This window comes from Alexandromys fortis, unplaced genomic scaffold (assembly GCF_014885135.2).
Source record: "Alexandromys fortis isolate MF-2015 unplaced genomic scaffold, M_Fortis_MF-2015_v1.1 scaffold_1, whole genome shotgun sequence".
In the NCBI taxonomy this organism is placed as follows: domain Eukaryota; kingdom Metazoa; phylum Chordata; class Mammalia; order Rodentia; family Cricetidae; genus Alexandromys; species Alexandromys fortis.
In genome coordinates, this window is record NW_026067927.1 from 19,001,958 (window position 1) to 19,021,105 (window position 19,148).

General features: G+C 39.8%; 1 protein-coding gene across 6 annotated transcripts in view; it reads left to right on the plus strand.

Moving 5' to 3' along the window:
- Positions 1-19,148, plus strand: part of Cntnap4 (contactin associated protein family member 4) — a 274,903-nt gene that overhangs the window by 37,888 nt on the left and 217,867 nt on the right. For all 6 annotated transcript variants that reach the window (XM_050144152.1, XM_050144155.1, XM_050144157.1 and 3 more), the window contains exon 2: positions 5,676-5,786. In XM_050144152.1, coding sequence (XP_050000109.1) covers positions 5,676-5,786 — 111 coding nt within the window. The remainder of the gene's footprint in view (positions 1-5,675; positions 5,787-19,148) is intronic.

Below are 19,148 nucleotides of genomic sequence, written 5' to 3' on the forward strand. Positions count from 1 at the left end.
AGGTAAGAGATGTAAACACTGAGAGCGTGGTAAGCACCCATAATATACACTTATTATCTTAGTACAGGTAATATTGCAAACAGCTTAAGAAAATTGAATTACTTTTATTAAAAACTGAACAGCTTTTACTTACTTATGAGAATTATGCATTAAAGCCTTTTGCAAAATAAAAGGAAATTACTTTCTATCGAGCTGTATTAAAATACCTTCAATACAGCTTGCACCTCCGTTTGTGAGAGAATGTTGAATGTTCTCATGCATACAGCTTGCAAGAGATCTAATTTATCACTGTCTTTTTAATGACAAGGGTAAGTTTTTCTCCCATGGAAGAAACAAATGCTGACTTTTCTGAACTATTGATCTGGAAGCTAGAGTGTTTCTGTCTCTGTCTCTTTCCCCCAACACACACATACATGTGCAGACACGTGCATGCACAGTGCGCACACACAGACACACACTTTCTCTCTGTGTATATGGAAATATCTTAACACAAGCTAGAAAACTTTCTTTCCAGTTATGGATATTCTAAGATAGTTCATTAACTATCTAAATGTAATCAATCAAGTATAGCTTTTTTTTCCTTAAACAAATGATTCTCAACCTTCCTAAATGCTGCAACCCTTTGATACAGGTTCTCATGTTATGATGACCCCAATCATAAAATTAATTTTTTGCTATTTCATAACTGCAATTTTACTATTGTTATGAATTATAATGTAAATGTCTGTGTTTCCCAATGCTCTTAGGCAACCCCTGTGAAAGGGCCATTTGACCTCCCAAAAGGTCATGACCCTCAGGTTGAGAACCATTTTTTTAAACAAAAAGACTAAAATCTGCAGTTTTACTATTTGCCACTGATATCAAGGAAAAAGCAGAATCTACTACGACTTTTAAAAATGCCAAATAAGGTGTTATAATTTTTAAAAAGCAGAATAATGAAAGTTTCTTATGCTAATAGAAATGTCTAATAATATCCCAATTTGCTCTGCTACCATTTTGAATTCTGTAATCTTCTCTAAAATGTCTGGCAACCATGTTATTCCATTCCACAATCAATGCACCCCTCATTTTTCCCATGTCTTGTTATTTCCCTCTACGTACTTTTATTTTTGCCAACAACATTACTGGCAGTGAAGAGACCAGGGTGCTGTTATGATCTGATCTAGTACTTAATAACAAAAACATAATTTTGTGTTTAAGCTAGAGTAGCCTGACATTCCAGTGTTGCACGCCTCCTGGCGTCAATGCGTATATACTAAAACGTCCTGAATGATCGTTATTCAAATGCAAAAATGCTGCAAATTAGAGTCTCATCCACGCTGAAATATGAGAGGAAGTTGGAGATTCCCTGCTGAGAGACTGCTCCAGCTGGGTGTTGAATCGGGAATGCTCTTTTCCAGCCTCAGCACCATTGGGATTTGTACTGTGGAGTCATGTCCTGTAGATTAGAGAGTGTGCCGAAGACTGTCTCTGTACCTGATCTACAGGTCGCTGGGAGGAACATGCCTCCAACAGCCATTGCTCAGTGCCTCTCAGGGCTGCAGTCTGCTCTGGTTGACAGTCTTTGACCTGAGATATTGTCCCTCAACACCATCAGTTCAGAACTCTCCTTTTATGACTGCCAGCTGAGAAAGTTTGGAACTAAACTCACAGGAGGCCTATATGTAATCTACAATTCCATCCTATTACTAGTCACAGGGAAATGCCCTGTTTGGTCACCTCAGACTCATTACTGCTGCTCAAGGTCTTCCCTTCTTGTGGTCAAAACTATTGAATATCAAGCGTGTAATAAACAATAGCAAGGGGAACCCCAAACTTGAGAGAATAACTTCTCAAGATGCGTTTTAGCAATGCTGCCATGGTGCCCCATCGCGGCGGAAACTGAAGGAATGCTCTTTATAGTCATGGTGTTCTTATATGCTTGATTTTCCGCTCCAACTTGATTTATAAATGTCTCCATCCTGCTACAGGAAGATAAGAGAGTGAGCTAAGCTTTGTGCCTCAAAGACTTCATTGATAAGTTATTAATATTAAAATCTCAATGAAGAAGAATAAAGGCCAGTTACTACGTGTGAGAGTATCTGAGTCCTCCAAGTATGCACTATGTTCTAGTTAGTTGGAGACGAATGACTAAATGACTCTACTGTTGGGAAAACTTACAGCAGCATGCAGAGGATTTGCAGGCTTGTGGGAAAGAAGAGAGTCACGCAGGTGAAGGTCCAATTGGAGCTTGACCCAACCTCAGAGTTCCTCACTCACACCTTCCATGATCCACCTCCCTCCCAGGTTGCTTGCCCCTCTCCCCACAAATGGGAAAAAAAATGACCCCTTCTCTTATTTCAGTCCTGTTCTTTAAAAACTAAAAGTGGAGCAGTATGGATTCTCAATTTACAGTTGACAAAATCAAATGGGCAATAAATATATACCTTCTAGAGTGGCTGCAGCGGAGGTGCTCTTTACGTTTGCCAAGTCGATTCTCATCTGCGTAATTGATTTGAGATGCAGTTAAACAGCTCCTTGCATCGCACACCTGCATACTGATAATGACCCCAAAGGCAGGCAGTTTTAGTGAACATGTGCGTGCGCACACGCACGCACGCACACACACACACACACACACACACACACACACATACACTTTAGCTTCCACGGTGTACTAAAGCGTTTTGGTTGTTGCTTTTATAATTGGGTACAACCACCCACCCCCTCCAACACTCCGTGGGTTGTAAGTCTTTTAATGTCTACGCCCCTTACTACTTGAGTTAACAACTAGAATGGCTGGTGTTAGCACTTAAGCTAATCAATAGACATGCAAGAACCTGTCTTCCTTAAGAGTCAGCTAGAGAATTGGAGGTACAAAAGAGGGGAAAGTGAGCTATACATGAAAATGAGATAATCTTAAGAAACTAAATGGGGAGCTGGGGCTGGGGCTCAGCTGGTAGAGTGCTTGCCTTGCGTGCTTGGGGCCGTGGTTTTGATTGCTAACACGGAGTAAAACCCCAAAGAACAAACCAAGAAACCTCCAAAGAGGACAAGAAAACAAGGCTACATTGGGCAAAGTCTTGTGAAAGTCATTCAAGAGCAAGCTATGTTCAGGCAGAAAGAACTCTGTAACGTTTCAGGTGAATCCAGATAACTTTTGAATTAATCTAAATTAAATTACTGTCAAAGAAAACATTTGAGACAATAACCCTGCATGCTTTTAAATTACCAAGATACATAAAAATATTAAGTAGGAGCTTTTATTCTGATTAAAGCAGAAGTGAGAGTAACTTCTTAATTCCAAAAGGAAAGTGCTTTAGAGTTCATTCAGAGTACATTAAGCGTGTGTCACTATCAAAGCAAGCATTATCACTGTATTTTTTTTTTTGTACTTTGCTTTTTAACAGTAAAAGCAGTATATGTGGGGCTGGAGAGAGAGAGAGAGAGAGAGAGGTTTGTAACATTCTTGAGGATCAAGTTTGAGAATCAGAGTTCAATCCCGGGAACTTGCCTACAAAAGCTGGGTGTGCTGGCAACACTTGTCATCCCAGCACCGGGGACACAGAAGGAGGTTGAACATGCAGCTAGCTATGCATGCAGCCCAGTTTCCTCCAGAACCTCCAGACCAGCGAGAAGCCTGAGTTGAGCTCTGGCCTCTCTGTGCATACAAACACCCATACATATGTGTCCCTTCCCATTATTACACACAAAGAGCAATGATATTAAGATAAATAGATGGAGACTTGTCTCTACTTTAACAGAGCCTAAGATCTGCACAGGCATATGCATATATGCCAATGCTTGTGTATTTTTGAAGTGTTATAACAAAATGGAATCTTTGGAAGGTGCCATTAATACCCAGACTTTGACCTTTGGCGATTTCATCCCGGGTACTTTCTTCTCATCTTGAGTCTACCCCACGATACAAACAAATCCTGAAGTCTTACAGTTTCATTCCTTCTCTTAAAATAATTTGAATGACAAATCATGCATGCTTCTAAACAACATGTTATTTATCTTTTCATTTACAAATTCCCAAAACTAGCAGATCTGCTGTTATAACTCAATATTTTCCCACTAAAATTATATTCCTATGAGCTAACCATTTTGTATCGCTGTTGTCCCTTTTCATTGCCGTGTATTATTTCATGGTGAACTATGCTGTCCTTGTCTGTTCTTTGGACACTACATGTGAGTTGTGAATGGTTCTTTGCTGTTATGAGTGATGGATGTGCCTCTGAGTGCAGAGACCCTCGCATCTGCAGCTCAGTCAGTGGTGTCCGGCTTTGTTGGTTTGATGGGAATTGAAAACTGCTGGCATTTGTATATCACTCTTGTGCCTTTAGAAGGCCTCTTGAGACTGTTGTTCCTCGTGGGTAAGCCATTCCCAGAAGCACTTGCTCCTTAGTGGAGCTAGTGGAGTCTTGGAGCATGCTGAAGTTTAAGTTGACAAGCACATAGCCAGTTGTTTTACAAGTATTTACCTATGCTATTTTCTCATAAGCAGTATGGAGGGACTCCTGACCCACATGCTTCAGTTCCTTTGGTCTTTTTGGACCCTGTACAGTTTATCCACTCATTGCTTATAAAGATGTATCTACTTGTAGTTTTGGCATTTATGAAGTTTGTGTCAACCAATGTGCCTGGTATCTAGTGTGTTTTCTAACAAAATGGAAGGTATATCTATTTTTCTTCACTTAAAACGTCTTCTCTACTCAGGCTCCTGGATTGTGTCCTGGTTTATGCTTCTTTTATAATCATTCTTTCAGATACAAGTTTCCATGTATTTCTTTCCTCTTTAAATATTTCTTTCATACATTCTATAAATTTCTAAACATCTCAACAAACTTTTACATTTTTATAGAAACATCTATGTCTCATTTGTTTCTTTTAGACGAACTTGATACATTTTGTGATTGTTTTTTCCCACTGTATAGTGTATCTTAGAAACCATCGATTCTTTTTATTCTGTGAACCTAGAGGTTGAACCCAGGGCCTTGCATATGCTAGGCAAGCACCCCACCACTTTGCTAGATACCCAGCCCTTGTTCTGCTTTTGTAAATAATTTGGGATAGGGTCTTACTAATGTGACTGTGGGTCCTTGAGTTCACTGTCTAGCCCAGCTGGGCTTTGACCTTGAGATCTTTATGTAGCAGTTTTCTTTATTCCTGGGATTACAGGTATATCCCAGCAAGTAACAAAGTTCATTTTAGTGTACTTAAATTTATGCATTTTTCTGCTCATGATAAAAAAATCTTTTTTAAAGCATATCTTTTGATCTTACCATATTTTATTTTTTAATTTCTATAATGTCTCCTTTCTCTCTTTCTCTGTTTCTACAATCTCTCATCTATCAGTTGTTTTTCTATGGCTACTGACCTTGCCAGACTTTTGGCGGCATACTGCATGCAAAATAGGCATAGTTCTAGAGAATCTAGGTCTGCTTGTTTACTTATTTTGAGACGGAGTTTCTTGCAGCCCAGGATGGTTTTGAACTCGCCGTATATCTGAGGATGACCTTGAACTCCTGGTCACCCTGCACCTTCCTGCTGCACACTAGGATTGCAGGCACGTGCTGCCACGCGTGGCTTAGATCCTCGTTTTGATGTTGTGTTTATTTGTTGTGTCTATTGATTTGAAGAGAACTGTCAGCTCTGTGCTCACTGGAATGTGGCATTTTCCCTCCTGGCAGATGACTGTGATGAGCCCCTGGTGTCTGCCTTGCCTCCGGCATCCTTCAGCAGTTCTTCTGAGCTCTCCAGCAGTCATGGTCCTGGATTCGCAAGGTTGAATCGAAGAGACGGTAAGTCCGCTCCCCCCCCCCCCAACCCTTTGACTCAGGATAAATCTTGTGAATTTTCTTAATAAAATTTTCTTAATAAAATGAGCGTTGCAAGTGATATGCTCTGAAAAGAAATTAATGTCTAAATAGGCCAATGATGATAAAGTAGACGTTTAAGACACCTGGCTTCCATTCAGGAAAGACAAAGAAATACATCCTACCAGAAAACTCTATACCATCATTTTAACATCCAAAGAATTTAGTTTCTTCAATCTGGTGAGTTTTTTATGTATCTTGTAAAGTTAAAAAAATATAGCAATGATTCAATGATTTGCAATCGTTATGGATATAGGAATGATGGGAACTTAATTGGCTTCCTATTTCAAGTTAAAGGGGTCTGCAAGAAGTAATTTTAAAGCATGCAATGTATTTGAAAATAATAATCCCTATTTTGTTTAATTCTTGATGTGGTTGACATGGCTTTCTTTGTTGTTGGGGATCAAGAGCTTCTTAAGGCTTTTCTGCCCCTTGAGAAATACTCAGTTCTAGTTGTTTGTATTTTTTAGGTAGGCTGGGCTCGAGGGATGACTTGTATATGATTCAGGGAAAGGGAAGACAAAAACAATTCATTGGCAGGAGATATGAGAGCGTGCCATGCCACACACCCATGTACTAAATGACTGTCACCGAGGTTACATTCTTTAATATACTGGGGTCAAAGACATCAGCACAAACATGTGAGGGACACACTGACAAATAGGAAGCCATTTTAACAGATAAAAAAGCAGACTCCCAACAACTCATAATTTCAAAACCGTACTTTGCTTGAGTGTTACTTCCTCTTACACCATGCTGCAGAATCTATTCCTTGCTGTTATTGCTCTTCTTGGTGCTGTTGCTTAATGCTTGAGTTTGAGTATGTGGAACTTTGGACCTAACAGTGTGTGTGTGTGTGTGTGTGTGTGTGTGTGTGTGTGTGTGCATTTTGTCATCTGGTATACATTATACATCACTCAGTTCCAATGACTATAGACATGTTTGTATGACCCTTTGACATGGTTTTAAGCTTTTTTCGATATGATTAAAATCTCAAATTATTCGAGGTAAGCACTTTGGCGTGTTTCTCAGAGCAAAGGTACCAAATGGAGGGGAACCCTGAGATCTTTGTATTCAGTGAGAGACACAGATTCCTTGGATTTGCTCATGCTTCTCTGTTTCCTACAAGTACCTTGTAGTCAGAGATTCCTACTTGTGATTCTGGATCTCTGACTGCACAGGCATTGGGTTCTCTCTGTATTCTGGGTGACATCCTAGATCGCCTCACCTCCTATCAGGGACACCATTTCTACAACACTCTGATTTGTAAGCAAGGTCTCTCTACCTTGTGCTTGTAAAAGTAAAGCAGAGTTTAACATTTATTGCCCTTCTCTTAAATCTTGACAGCATTCACAGAGTGGGGTCCACCAAAAAAGAATCAAAATTTAATTTATCTATGAAGCTTTGTTTCATTTTTGAGGGCCAATAAATCACAGAATTATATTTTATTAATTGGATGTAATCATAGTTTTCATTAATTTATATACTCAACAGGAATCTCCATCGGTGGGACTCATTTTCATTCTTAATTTGTTTCTATGGCTCTTGCTGAAACACAATATCAAACTTCATGAATCTCATTTGCATGTTAATGAAAGTAAGAAACAAAACAGGATCATTTTAATTATCTCTTGCTGGTTGTCAACCTACTTGATTACATTTTTCTTTTTTTATTTAGATTTGATTTTTTTTCTTATTAATTACATGGAATGTTCATAAAGGAATGCCAGATTTTGAGTGAATTATTAAAGTCTATATATTACTTATTTTATTCAAACACTCCTAAGTATTTAGCTCAGCTTGGGAGAGGTGTTCAGCCAAGCCAGCAGGTCACGTATCCGTAGGTGAAACCAACAGATAAAAATCCCAGTTATCTGTGATAGACAGGCATCGTTTCTGAGGGATCGGAAGAACTGGTGAAGAAAGGTCAGGCAGGGGATGAGAAACAACCCAAGTGTTGTCCAGCTGTAGGGGAGAAATACCATGGATTTTGCCAAGTAAGTGAGTGGGATCCTGATAGGAGAGCCAGGGTGAATTGTCTCCTCCAAAAGGCTACAGGGCAGTCTGAATGCTGATACCTGTGTGTGTGTGATTTACTTCATCTGGTCATAGGGTTTTATGAGATGCAATGAAGCTGAAATGAGATTTTTACCAAGTCGAGACAGGCTCTAAAACCACTGGCTGGCATCCTTATAAGAAGAGTGGGATTTGGAGATACACAGAGCCTGCGAGGCCACGAGGTAACAGAAGCTGAATTAGGAGTAATGCAGCTATGAACTAAAACTTGTGAAGGACTGCAGATGCCAGAAAGTGGCAAGGAAGGGCTTGTACCTAGATCCCGCAGAGAGTTCACAGCTTTTGGGAATATAATGCAAAAATCAACATAAAGTAACACCAAGACAAAATCAAGCACTGCTAATACTGGAATTACAACACAGCCCAATCTCTCTCTGGTGTAACGTTTCCTCCTAACCTATTGCTTCGCTTTCAGCCCTTTCACTCAGCAATGGTAAGAGAATGTTAAGCATGCCAGGTTTTCAATTACATTCTGTTTTGAGGTTGGGTTGAAATCTCCTATCATTTTACTCCACCTGTCAAGGAATACGAATCATCTCTTGACCACTGTATCCACACTGAGTGTGCTACCTGATCATCAGTGACTTAGTAGCCATGTTGGCTATCAAGTACCTGGATGTGGTAGTCTGGTGCCCCACCTCAATGCCTACACCATGTTCATCATTTCATCTCAATGCAATCATTTCATTGCATCACGTAGGCATAATCGCCCCACATTAAACGTGAAAAGGATGGGATCCTATCATGAGCTAGTTTGTGTGGCACAGAGAGAGCATAGTCACACAATTTATGCATTGCTACCATTGTTTTCTTTTGTTACAAGTTATTATTGTTGCTCTCCTCCTGTGCCAAATTTATAAACTAAACTTATCAATACATTTATACATAAGATAGAACCACATTGTACACAATGATTTTTATTATTAGTGACTTCAGGCATCCATTGTGTCCCTGGAGCAAGAACATTGGTAACTACTGTGTAACTTCCTATTAGTTGAGTACACTGGTATTTTAATTTTAATGGAAGGTAGAGTTGAGCATGCTCTGACATTATGGTTGTTTTGCCCTAGAGTCCGAACAGATTCTAGTGTATTATTTGACATTCGACCAATGTCCTTAAGTCAAAATATTAGGAAGATACATTTTGCAGTAATGCTCTATTGTTTCTTAGGCTGAGATATAATGTCCATAAGCACCTTGGAAGTGGGTTCATTGGAACCATTAAATTCGTGAATATACCAATGAAGAAAATGATTGCATTCAGAAAAAATAAGGTATTTAAACATGGGGTGCAAACGCATGCGCTGTGTTGAAGTACAGCAGGTAGCTTTATGGACTTGCTCTAATCTAGCCTGAAGGGTCAGAGTATTCACTATTGCTAGAAGAGGAATATTTGTTTATTCTTGTCCATTGTCAATTTTCTTACCACAACTAAATCCTTCTGCTCTAAATAAGCAGAATTTTCTCATCCCTTTAGTATCTGTTGTTAAAAAATTCAAACATCTGTCTGTAGAGGAATTATTTATATGGTGAATTGACAGTGATCGCGCTCATTTTCTGCCCACTCTAAGATGAATTATTCCAGCACCAATTGCAGAATCGTCTGGCCATTCTTTCTGTCCTATATCACTGTGCTTATTCGAATACAACTTTCTATGTTTAAGTAAAGACCCTTAAGTTCACTTTCAAGGTATTCGTGACACACATCATTGCTTGACGGGGGGGGGGACTTGATTGGGGGAGGGGGAGGGAAATGGGAGGCGGTGGTGGGTAGGAGGCAGAAATCTTTAATAAATAAATAAATAAATAAATAAATAAATAAACAAACAAACAAACAAAAGAAAATAAAAAAAGAAGAGAGGTCCCCTGAGATACTATCAAATAATCAGTGCTTCTTGTTATTAAAGATGTTACATAAAATCCTTTATAGTCATTATATTCTAAAATGATAATATTAATATATGTTACTACTTGATGTCTTAGATGACAGCTGATAAATTAGAAATGAATTATGCACAGATGAATAGTTTGAAGCCTGAGGGAAGGGGAGCCTCAGCACAGATGGTGTGAGTCTGGAATGTACCTGAGGTCTTGTGGCCAGAGATGATGCCCATGAACTTCAGTGGCTGACTTTGCACTATTAGGGGCAACTTGCAGAGTTTGATGCAAAACAGATATTGTAGTATTATATTATGTACCAACTTCTTCCCCATCACCCCAGCATCTAACATGCCAAGAAAGGCTTTGGCATATAGAGCTGTAAGCATTTCTCACCTTCAGGCTGAACTGGGCTCTGCCACATGACATCATAGTGGCTATGCCTAATTTTTACGCCGTGTGCTCTAACTACTATTATGGACCCTTCCCACTCCTCCCCTCCTGTTTTCTCTTTCCACTTCCTTTCATTTCCCTCCTTCCCTTGTTCATGTTCATCTTCCTTCTTTCCTTTCCTCTCCCCTTCCCCACCTCTCCCCTCACAATCTCTTCCCTTGAAATTCAGACTTACAGCTCACAATGCTGAGATGCAAGCACTTAAACCCAGCCAAATCCCTAATGTTTGGACCACAAGTTACCTTAGAGTCACAGGACGCAAGCCTCCCAGACATCTGAACTGCAGCTCCCCGGCTTGCATTTCTCTTTTTAACTTTCTCCTGAGGATAATAAAATTTTAGGTGAAGAGCGGCTATTATTAGACACTCTGAGATCGATTCACTCTCCTTGGATTTAAATCACTGCTACCTCTTGTTCACTTAAAGATGGGAAAAATATTTACCCTCTGTCCTTTAATTTCCTGTTGGAAGAATAGGGTTAACAGTGTCACAGTCTTAGTGAGGTGGCATTGGCCTCGTTGAAAACGATGGTAGTGCAGAAGCATAGCCAAATGGATTCCAGAAACACAGGCTAAAGTAATGTTAACCAATTTCAACGTGGAGTCAGTCAATTAACCCCATCTTAACAAACTTAGCAAGACCAAATATACGCACTAATCTCTTAGGGAATACAGATGTCCACATTAGTCTTCTGCCTTCTAGGAGGGATCACCTTGCTCATGATTAACTATAAAGCAGTGTCAGAGAATCACACTTATATATTATACTTTTTAAAATGAGACTGAAGTAAAGATAGCGCATTCCTGTGTATCTTTTGGTCAGAGTCCACCAGCTTGGGGGATGTGATGACTCCATTTAAAATAGTTTTGCTTTTTTTTTTTAAAGAAGCAATCGAAATTGGTTTATGAATTAAAAACAAAAACCCTGCTAAGAGAGTCACATTTTGATAAAGGCTTGGAGAATAAATTCTGAGATCAATTTTATGGTCTGTGGTGTCACTTGTGCTTCTAGACTATACACTGGCCTTGAAAGGTGAAATAAAACGAGTGAAGATTTACATCTCTTATATTCAATATGCTCATATACCTTACTCATTAAAGCAAGGGAAAAATTGCTTCCAGTTCATATATACATATATATTTCCTGCTATCCTTATAGTGGTTCATTTGATTGTGCACCAGGGGTGACTATCTGGTGAGCATTTGTTTCCTGTGTGAGTCACATGCTGGTGTCTCTTCTGGGTCTCCTTCTGTAAGGACGTGCTCACCCCTGTTCTCACCTCTCCCCATCTTGGTGCCCCGCCTTTTCTTTCCTTCCATTGTCCTTGTCTGCCCCAAAGCACACTTTTTCTAGCTCTAAATCAACCCCATAATTCCATCTGAGCGGATGTGTCAAGTCGCCAATCGTAAGTAATTTATGGGGATACAAAGCCCTGGCTTGGGAATCCAGAGCACTGCAGTCTAGCAGTAAATCCCGGGTGGCCTTGAGAATAACACTGGCTCACTCTTTCCCCCTTTCCTATAGAAGAATGAGATTGGATTTGAGGGTCTCTCTATTCTAAAACAATGTGCACTTTGTGTGCTCGGGGTATGTGTGTGCATTTGTTCATGGATATGTGCACATGTGTGTGCACCTGGGGTGGCAGTCAGAGGTTGATGTCAAATGTCTTCCTCAGTTACTCTCCATTTTGTTTTCTGTCTCTCACTGGGATGCAGAGCTAACAGACTTGGCTAGATTGGTTGGTCTGTAAACCCAGACATCCTCCTGTCTCTGCCTTCCAGCTCTGGATTATAGACAGGTGCTACTGCACCTGGAATTTTACTTAGGAACTGAGTAAACACTTTAGGAGTAGAGCCATTTCCCTAGCCCCAAGTGCACTATTTCATGTGTCGTTTGTAGGCAATGTATTTATTGAACAATAGAAATAGCGTTCACTTAACAATAGAAATCTTCAGCTCAGAGTTAGAAAGAGGTAATTAAGAAGATGAGAGAGGAATTCCTTAAGCCAGTTTGCCCTTCTAAGTCCCTTCAAGCTAGGAGACACAGGATGTTCATGGCTTAGGAGAGGCCTTCAACTTCCATAAGGCGAAGACATTCAAGGTAGAAATAGGATCACACTCAAACTGATACAGTGGCTCAAGTTTGTTCAATTAAAAGATATTCATAAAGTTGCCAGTCACCAGTATGTATCTTGTGTTCTTTTAGTGCATGTCTGGATTTTTCTTTTCTTTTCTTTTTAATTGTGTGTGTGTTTCTATGCGTGGGTTAGTGCACATGATACAGGTGCCCCAGAGACCAGAAGAAGGCATCAGATCCCCTGGATGTGGAATTACCACCAGCTGTGAGCTACCTAATGTGGGTGCTGGCAACTGAACCCTGGTCCCTGATACAAGCAGCAAGTGTCCTTATGCACTTCCATGTCCCTCCAGGCCTCTGTCACCTTTGTCAGTAGTGAGTAGGACATTTCTTGTTAGTGGACCTTGAGTTAGGTTCTCACAGAGGCACAGATGGAGCCGACACCTGAGGTGCAAGGGATGAATGTGTCAGGGTGAAGCTGTGGGGAGAAAAAGGGAAGCTTATGGGCCAATGGGGATGGGAGAGTAAGGAAGCCATCAATTTCCAGAGATGACCCAGACAGATTGGGTCTATCTGCCAAGGTATATAGATAAGATGGATCTCTTGATAGATTTTCCTTACTCCTTTGTTCTGCCCCAAAGTCAAGGGTGCCAAGTCTAGCTGTTATCTAGTTTTGGGGAAATAATAATTTAGAAAATTTAGGGGCCCACTTAGGCTGCAATAACAAAACCGTAGGTTAGGCAGGTCAAACAACAGACATGGATTTTCCAAAATTCTAAGGTTTGAAAGTGCAAGACCAAAGAGAGAGCAGATTTGTTATTTCATGAGGGCCTTGTTCCTGACTTCCTATTGGTTGCCTTATCTGGGTGTAAGCACATGGGAAGAACACCATCTCTCCATCTTCTGCTAGTATGAGGATATTGAGCATATCATGGCCGCTCCACCCTTTTACTTTCATCTGAATTTCATTACCTCCTAGAACCCCATTTCCAACTGTTATCATATTGATGGCCAGGGCTTCAAAACAGATTATACAGGAACACAAATACTTAAATCATATTACTTAGCAGTATTCCCAGAAACTTGCGAACCAAAAAGAAAGTAGAAGCAGTGTGATATATCTTAGAAAAACCCAGCAGTAACTCTGGAGACAAAGGGAATGCTGTCTAGTGACCCGGTCATTTTTCATACCAAATAAAAACGTATTAAATACAAGAAGGAGTAGTAGAAACACGGAATATAAATAGAAATGTAGATTGCAATGGGCTTATTGTTAAGGCAACTCTCTGACTAGTTATTTGATATGCAAGCTAAGAAATTGTTGGTGAAATTACAGAGGACTGACAGAGCAAAATTAATAAATTTAGCAAAATAGAAAAATGTGATTTATATTTATATAGTGTTTCCAACAACTGGAGGACATGCATTCTTACTGTGTATACGTAGGCTATTTGTCTAAATTCATGCAGTGTCATAAGGAATAGGGTTTCAATAAATCTCAAAGGGTTCATATCATGGGGAATAAGTGTCCTGGCTACAGTGGAATTACCTGGAAATCATTAATTAACAAATACTTAAGATCCAGAAAGGTGTGGAATTTAATTACTGCACTCCTAGATCTGTAATCTCAATGGAGACTAGCAATCGTTTTTTGCTCAATGACAACTCACTGTAAGTCAAACTTGTGAGGTGCCACTTAGACCAAAACACATACCCTTAATTTCAAGTGTTACAGAAGAAAGAAGGCTAAATATGAAGAAAGCATCCAAGTAGCCACGTTAAGAAATTATAAGAAAAATATCTAACAGATTAAATTAAAAATAATGAAAGACTATGGGTCGGGAGAGACAGCTCAGGGGCAAACAGCACTTTCTACTCTTCTAGAGAAGCTGAGTTTGGTTCCTAGCACCCACAGCTCATGACCTATAACTTCAGTTGCAGGAGACCCAATGCTTTCTTCTGGCTTCATACATTCACATACAAACAAAAGGTAAAATATGATTGAGAAATTTGAACAACATAATTTCACAAAACCGCATTCAAGAAATTACAGAAAAAGTAAGCCTCTATCTCTAGAGGAGAATAGATCTGTAATTAAAATGTTTCAACAAAGAGAACTCCAGGTTAGTGTGTGTTCAAATGGGAATTCTTCCAAACATATTTAAGACAGATCTGACATTTTCTCTCAGAGAAAGGAAAAAAGTCAAAATCCTCCTAACTCATTCTGTGAGGCCGGTATAACCTTGGTCCTCAGTCCTGTCAAGGACAAACAAGAAAGGGAAATTAAAAGCCACTTGCTCATGAATATAAATGCAAAATACTCTAAACAGAATATTAGCATACATGTGTGAGGAGACTCTGCCTGAGCCCTAGAATGAGAATGTCCTCGGAAAGCTGGAAGGCATATGTGTTCGGAAAGCTTGGTGGGTTGCAAAGCTGAAGACCCAGTGGAAGGAAGTCGGGCTCTGGCCTTGTCTTGCACAACCCGAGCATCCTTCTTGTGAGGAGAAGGGAGGACAAAGTGGGAGGAAAAGTCTCATTCATCCCTGTTAAAGACAGTTACAATTAAAGATACGCTTGTGTGTATTAGTTACTTCATGGTATCTCCATGCCATCAGCAGTGTTGCTTCCTCTATCCAATACTACAGCCATCAAATCTACTATTAACAGATGTAAAAGGGATTTGCCCTAGGCTGGACCACTTAGTTGTGGCTTTTGTCCCATGGCTTCCATGATAGTGGGGAATCCTCTGTTCCTGGAAATCCACTGGCGTGGAAATGGTAATGGTCCTCTAGGTTTTCTGTCTAGAGGAAGGCTACCCTTCAACAGTAGAGGATGGTGTCCTCACGATGGAAAGTTAAGGGATGCGTCCCTTGAGGATAGTCAGAACTATGGGTGGGGTTGAAGGTCAGGAGCCTATAGTTTCATCCCAGTAGAGAGCTCAGCTTTGTTTGGTTTTTCCTTACTCTATACCCTCCTACCTTTTGAATTTGCTCAATGGATGACGTAGTTCGAACTTGTACCTTCAAGCCATACCGTTTACCATCCAAAAAATTAGCACAACATAGGAGCTACAGAGATGGCTTTAGCAGTTAAAGAATGTATACTCCTCTGACGGAGGGTTTAAGATAAGTTCCTACTGCCCAGGTTGGGTGACTAAGAGCTGCCTGTAAAGCTAACTCCAGGGTATCCAATATTCTCTTCTGGCTTCCATGAGCACAATACACACATACATAAACCCACACACAGACATATATGACTGCACATAGTTAAAATAAAATAACCAACACATATATTTACTCCTGTTCAAAACAGTTCCAAATAATTCCACAGTAGACTTTCCCACATCAAAGGAGTAGAGCATAAATCACGATCCCTTAGGTGTGAGATGCATTGAAGCATCTTATGTCTAATAGTGGGTTAGTACAAGAAGAATTTTGCAGTAAATTGACAAACTCAAATTCATGCAGGTGACCAACTTTAACACTGTCCACGATAAGCTATATTGATAAACTGTCTTGATTTGTTGTGATGAGAATAGAACTTTTTAATCCTTCTGATTTGTCTCCTGGAAAACTCCGAAATTGTTTGGCAGACCTGAAATGAGGATCATTCTGCCTGGACAGTTATCCTCCAAGCTGACAAGAAAAACCCCAAGGAATGCAGCCTAAAACCTGTCATAACTAGATGAACACGAGGAATCAGGGTGGCCAATGCGTAACGTGATTTCAGTGGTAGAACTTTGAAATAGAAAAAGAACATTAGGTGAAAACTAAAGGAATTAAAATAAAAATATCAATTTAGTTAATAACGATAATTATTACTTGGGACACACATACCATACTCATTTAAGATGTTAATGATGAAGAAATCCGGGTGTAGGTCATATTGGAAATTCCCTGATAATCTTTCAGCTTTTCTTCAGTTCTGAAACCATATCAAGACAAATAACCATTTAAAATATGTACCAGTACCTTGGCTTTATAAACACGGAATGTGGAGTTGACCTGTGCTAATAAATACCAAGAACAGGTGTGTAAGGTGAAAATAGATTTAGGGTTGGGACAAAGGAATGAAAAACGCAGTAAAAATGCATGGATTCAGTGTCATTTTGTAGTTGGTATGATTGGTGTGTTGGCATCCAGAATGTAAAAAGGAGGCTTTGGAAATTCATGCCAGAGACTCAGAAGAAAAAAAAAAAAAAAAGCCCCTTCTGCTTTTCCCAATTAACAGGGCGTTTTAAAATTTGCATTTTCTATTTGTATGGAAAATAAGTTTTATTATGAAGCTCTCCTTTCTGCAGTGTTGAGAATTGAACCTAGGGTCTCATGTATGGCAGGCACATGCTCTACCACCGAGCTAGAGTCCTGACTGTCATCCTCACATTTGCATAGATGCCTGCAATGCCCCTTGACTGTGTTCACTCCCCTTCCCTGTCTCATCTCCCTTCTTGCTGGAAATGTCCTCCTAAATCAGTGGTTCTCAACCTGTGGGTCTCAAACCCGTTGGAGATTGAACGACTCCTTCCCAGGAATATACATAGCAGATATCCTGCATATCAGATATTTACATCACACTTCACAACAGTAGCAAAATTACAGTTATGAAGTAGCAACAAAAATAATTTTTTGGTTGGGGTCACCACAACGTGAAAAACTGTATTAAAGGGTTGGAAGATTAGAAAGGTTGAGAGTCAATGTCCTAAGTAGTCCTCCAGGCTACTTCTACTTCTTGAGTCCTTTCCACGTCTAGATTCTGTGTATGAATAAAACACAGGGTAATTTATCTTTCTAAATCTGTCCTGATGCAGTCAATATGATGTTCTCGGGTTCTGTCTATAATCCTGCAAATGACATCATTTTATTCTTCTTTCACTACTTAGTTTTACTCTAGTCTATGGAAATACATTTTCTTTGCCCTTTTAATGTTGATGGGGATTGAGGCTGGTTCTATGAGTTGGCTTTTGTGGACAGTGCTGCAGAGCACACCGATGTGTGACTGTCCCTGTTATGTGCTGCCTTAGGCTCCTTTGGGTACACAGGTACACGCCCGGGAGATGGATGGCGGGATCAGATGCTACTTCTTTCCCAAATAGATGTCATGATCCTAAGGTGATTTGATTTCTAATTCAGGTCATTTTGGTCGAACTGTAGCTGGTCCTGTAATTTGAGACTTTCCTCAGTAAAAATAAATTTGAGACCCCAAATTTTTACGCTTGCCTAAGACTTTCAGCCCCATTGTCATTGCTCAGAAGGGTGTTTATGAATGTGTTTTCAAAGCCTAACTAGGATTCTGTAATGGTTAGAGACGTTATATGTTGCTTTCAAGATAAAAGGAATAAAAATGAGCAAATCTTCAAAGTTAAAGAGCAAGAAAATGTATTAGCATTTGCTCCCCGACTGACCCATCTCTGCCACATTTGCATGCTATTTCTTATATTTATTAGAGGAGGATCTTCCGCTGTGTACGGCATGGCATTAGTGCTGATTGGGACAATCACATAAGGAGCTCATTGATACAGAAAACCATCAATGAAATAAAGATGTAAGAAACAGATATTTAAAGAAAATTATAAAAATAAACGATAACTGCAATTTTTAGTACAAGTTAAAATAAAACATACATGAGATGGAACATGTGGGTGGTTGAACACAGTGGGTGGGTTTTACACAGTGCTCAAGAAAAGTGACGCTGCATCTGTAAAAATTGCATACTATTAGGCCAGTAATTAATTCCCTATAAACTCACTGTAAAACTATCAAACATTGGGATAAAATTTGTGGAACATAAAATTAACCATGGCAAAATGTTAATTTTATATTTATGTTATACCGATCCTGGGGCACTTAAGAATATTCCCAATGTGGTATAACTGCTGCATTTGTCATTATTAGGTTCCAAAAGGAAACATTTTTGGTAGATTTTTAAAATCAGTCCCCCACCCATGTGTTTGTGTGTAGGCACATGCTATGGAACACAGGTAGAGGTGGGGGTCAGAGGACAACTTGTTAGGAGACAGGATTTCTTGTGTGCAAAGGTACTATCTGGACTCTCCTGTCTCTACCTCCCTTCTCTATAGGACTGCTGGGATTACAAACACACATGACTGCAGCCAACTGTACGTGGGCTCTAGGGATTTGAACTCAGGTCCCCATGCTTGCACAGCAAGTGGTTTATACACTAAGCCATCCCCCAAGCCCGCCCCCAAATTTATAATTGAGATTTTATGTTTTCATTTTCTTCTTCATTGTTTTTGTGTTTAAATTTCTTTCCTTGTGATTACTTTTGGAATTAAACCCATCTATAAAACTTATAATGACCTATTTTAAGTTAATATTCTTGAGCTTCCCTTTCTGACATGTTTGCCTCTCTTGTAAGTATAGTTTTCACAAAGTACATGTTTATTATGTATCCTCACATAGATTTATAGTTAATTTCATTCATTTTATTTAGCTAGATATTTAAATTATGCTCAATTATTCCCAGCACCCTGTTCCTGCCCCCCAGCGATGTGCACATGCTTCTGCATGGATGGCGAGGTCAGAGGATGACCTTTGGGAGTTGGTTCTCTCCTTCCACCTGTCGTACCTGGATCAAACTCAGGTCGTGAACTTTGGCAGCAAGCACCTTCAGCTGCTGAGCCATCTCACTGGCCTGTCTTCCTCCTTTCAACCATGAAACCAAGCGGGATTATGACCCCCAAATACAACAATGCATTCACCTGTGCTTACTTATGTATTTACCTGGTTCGTGTTCTTTGTTCCTTCATTTAGCTTTGCTTTGCTGTCCCTTGCTCTTTCTTTCC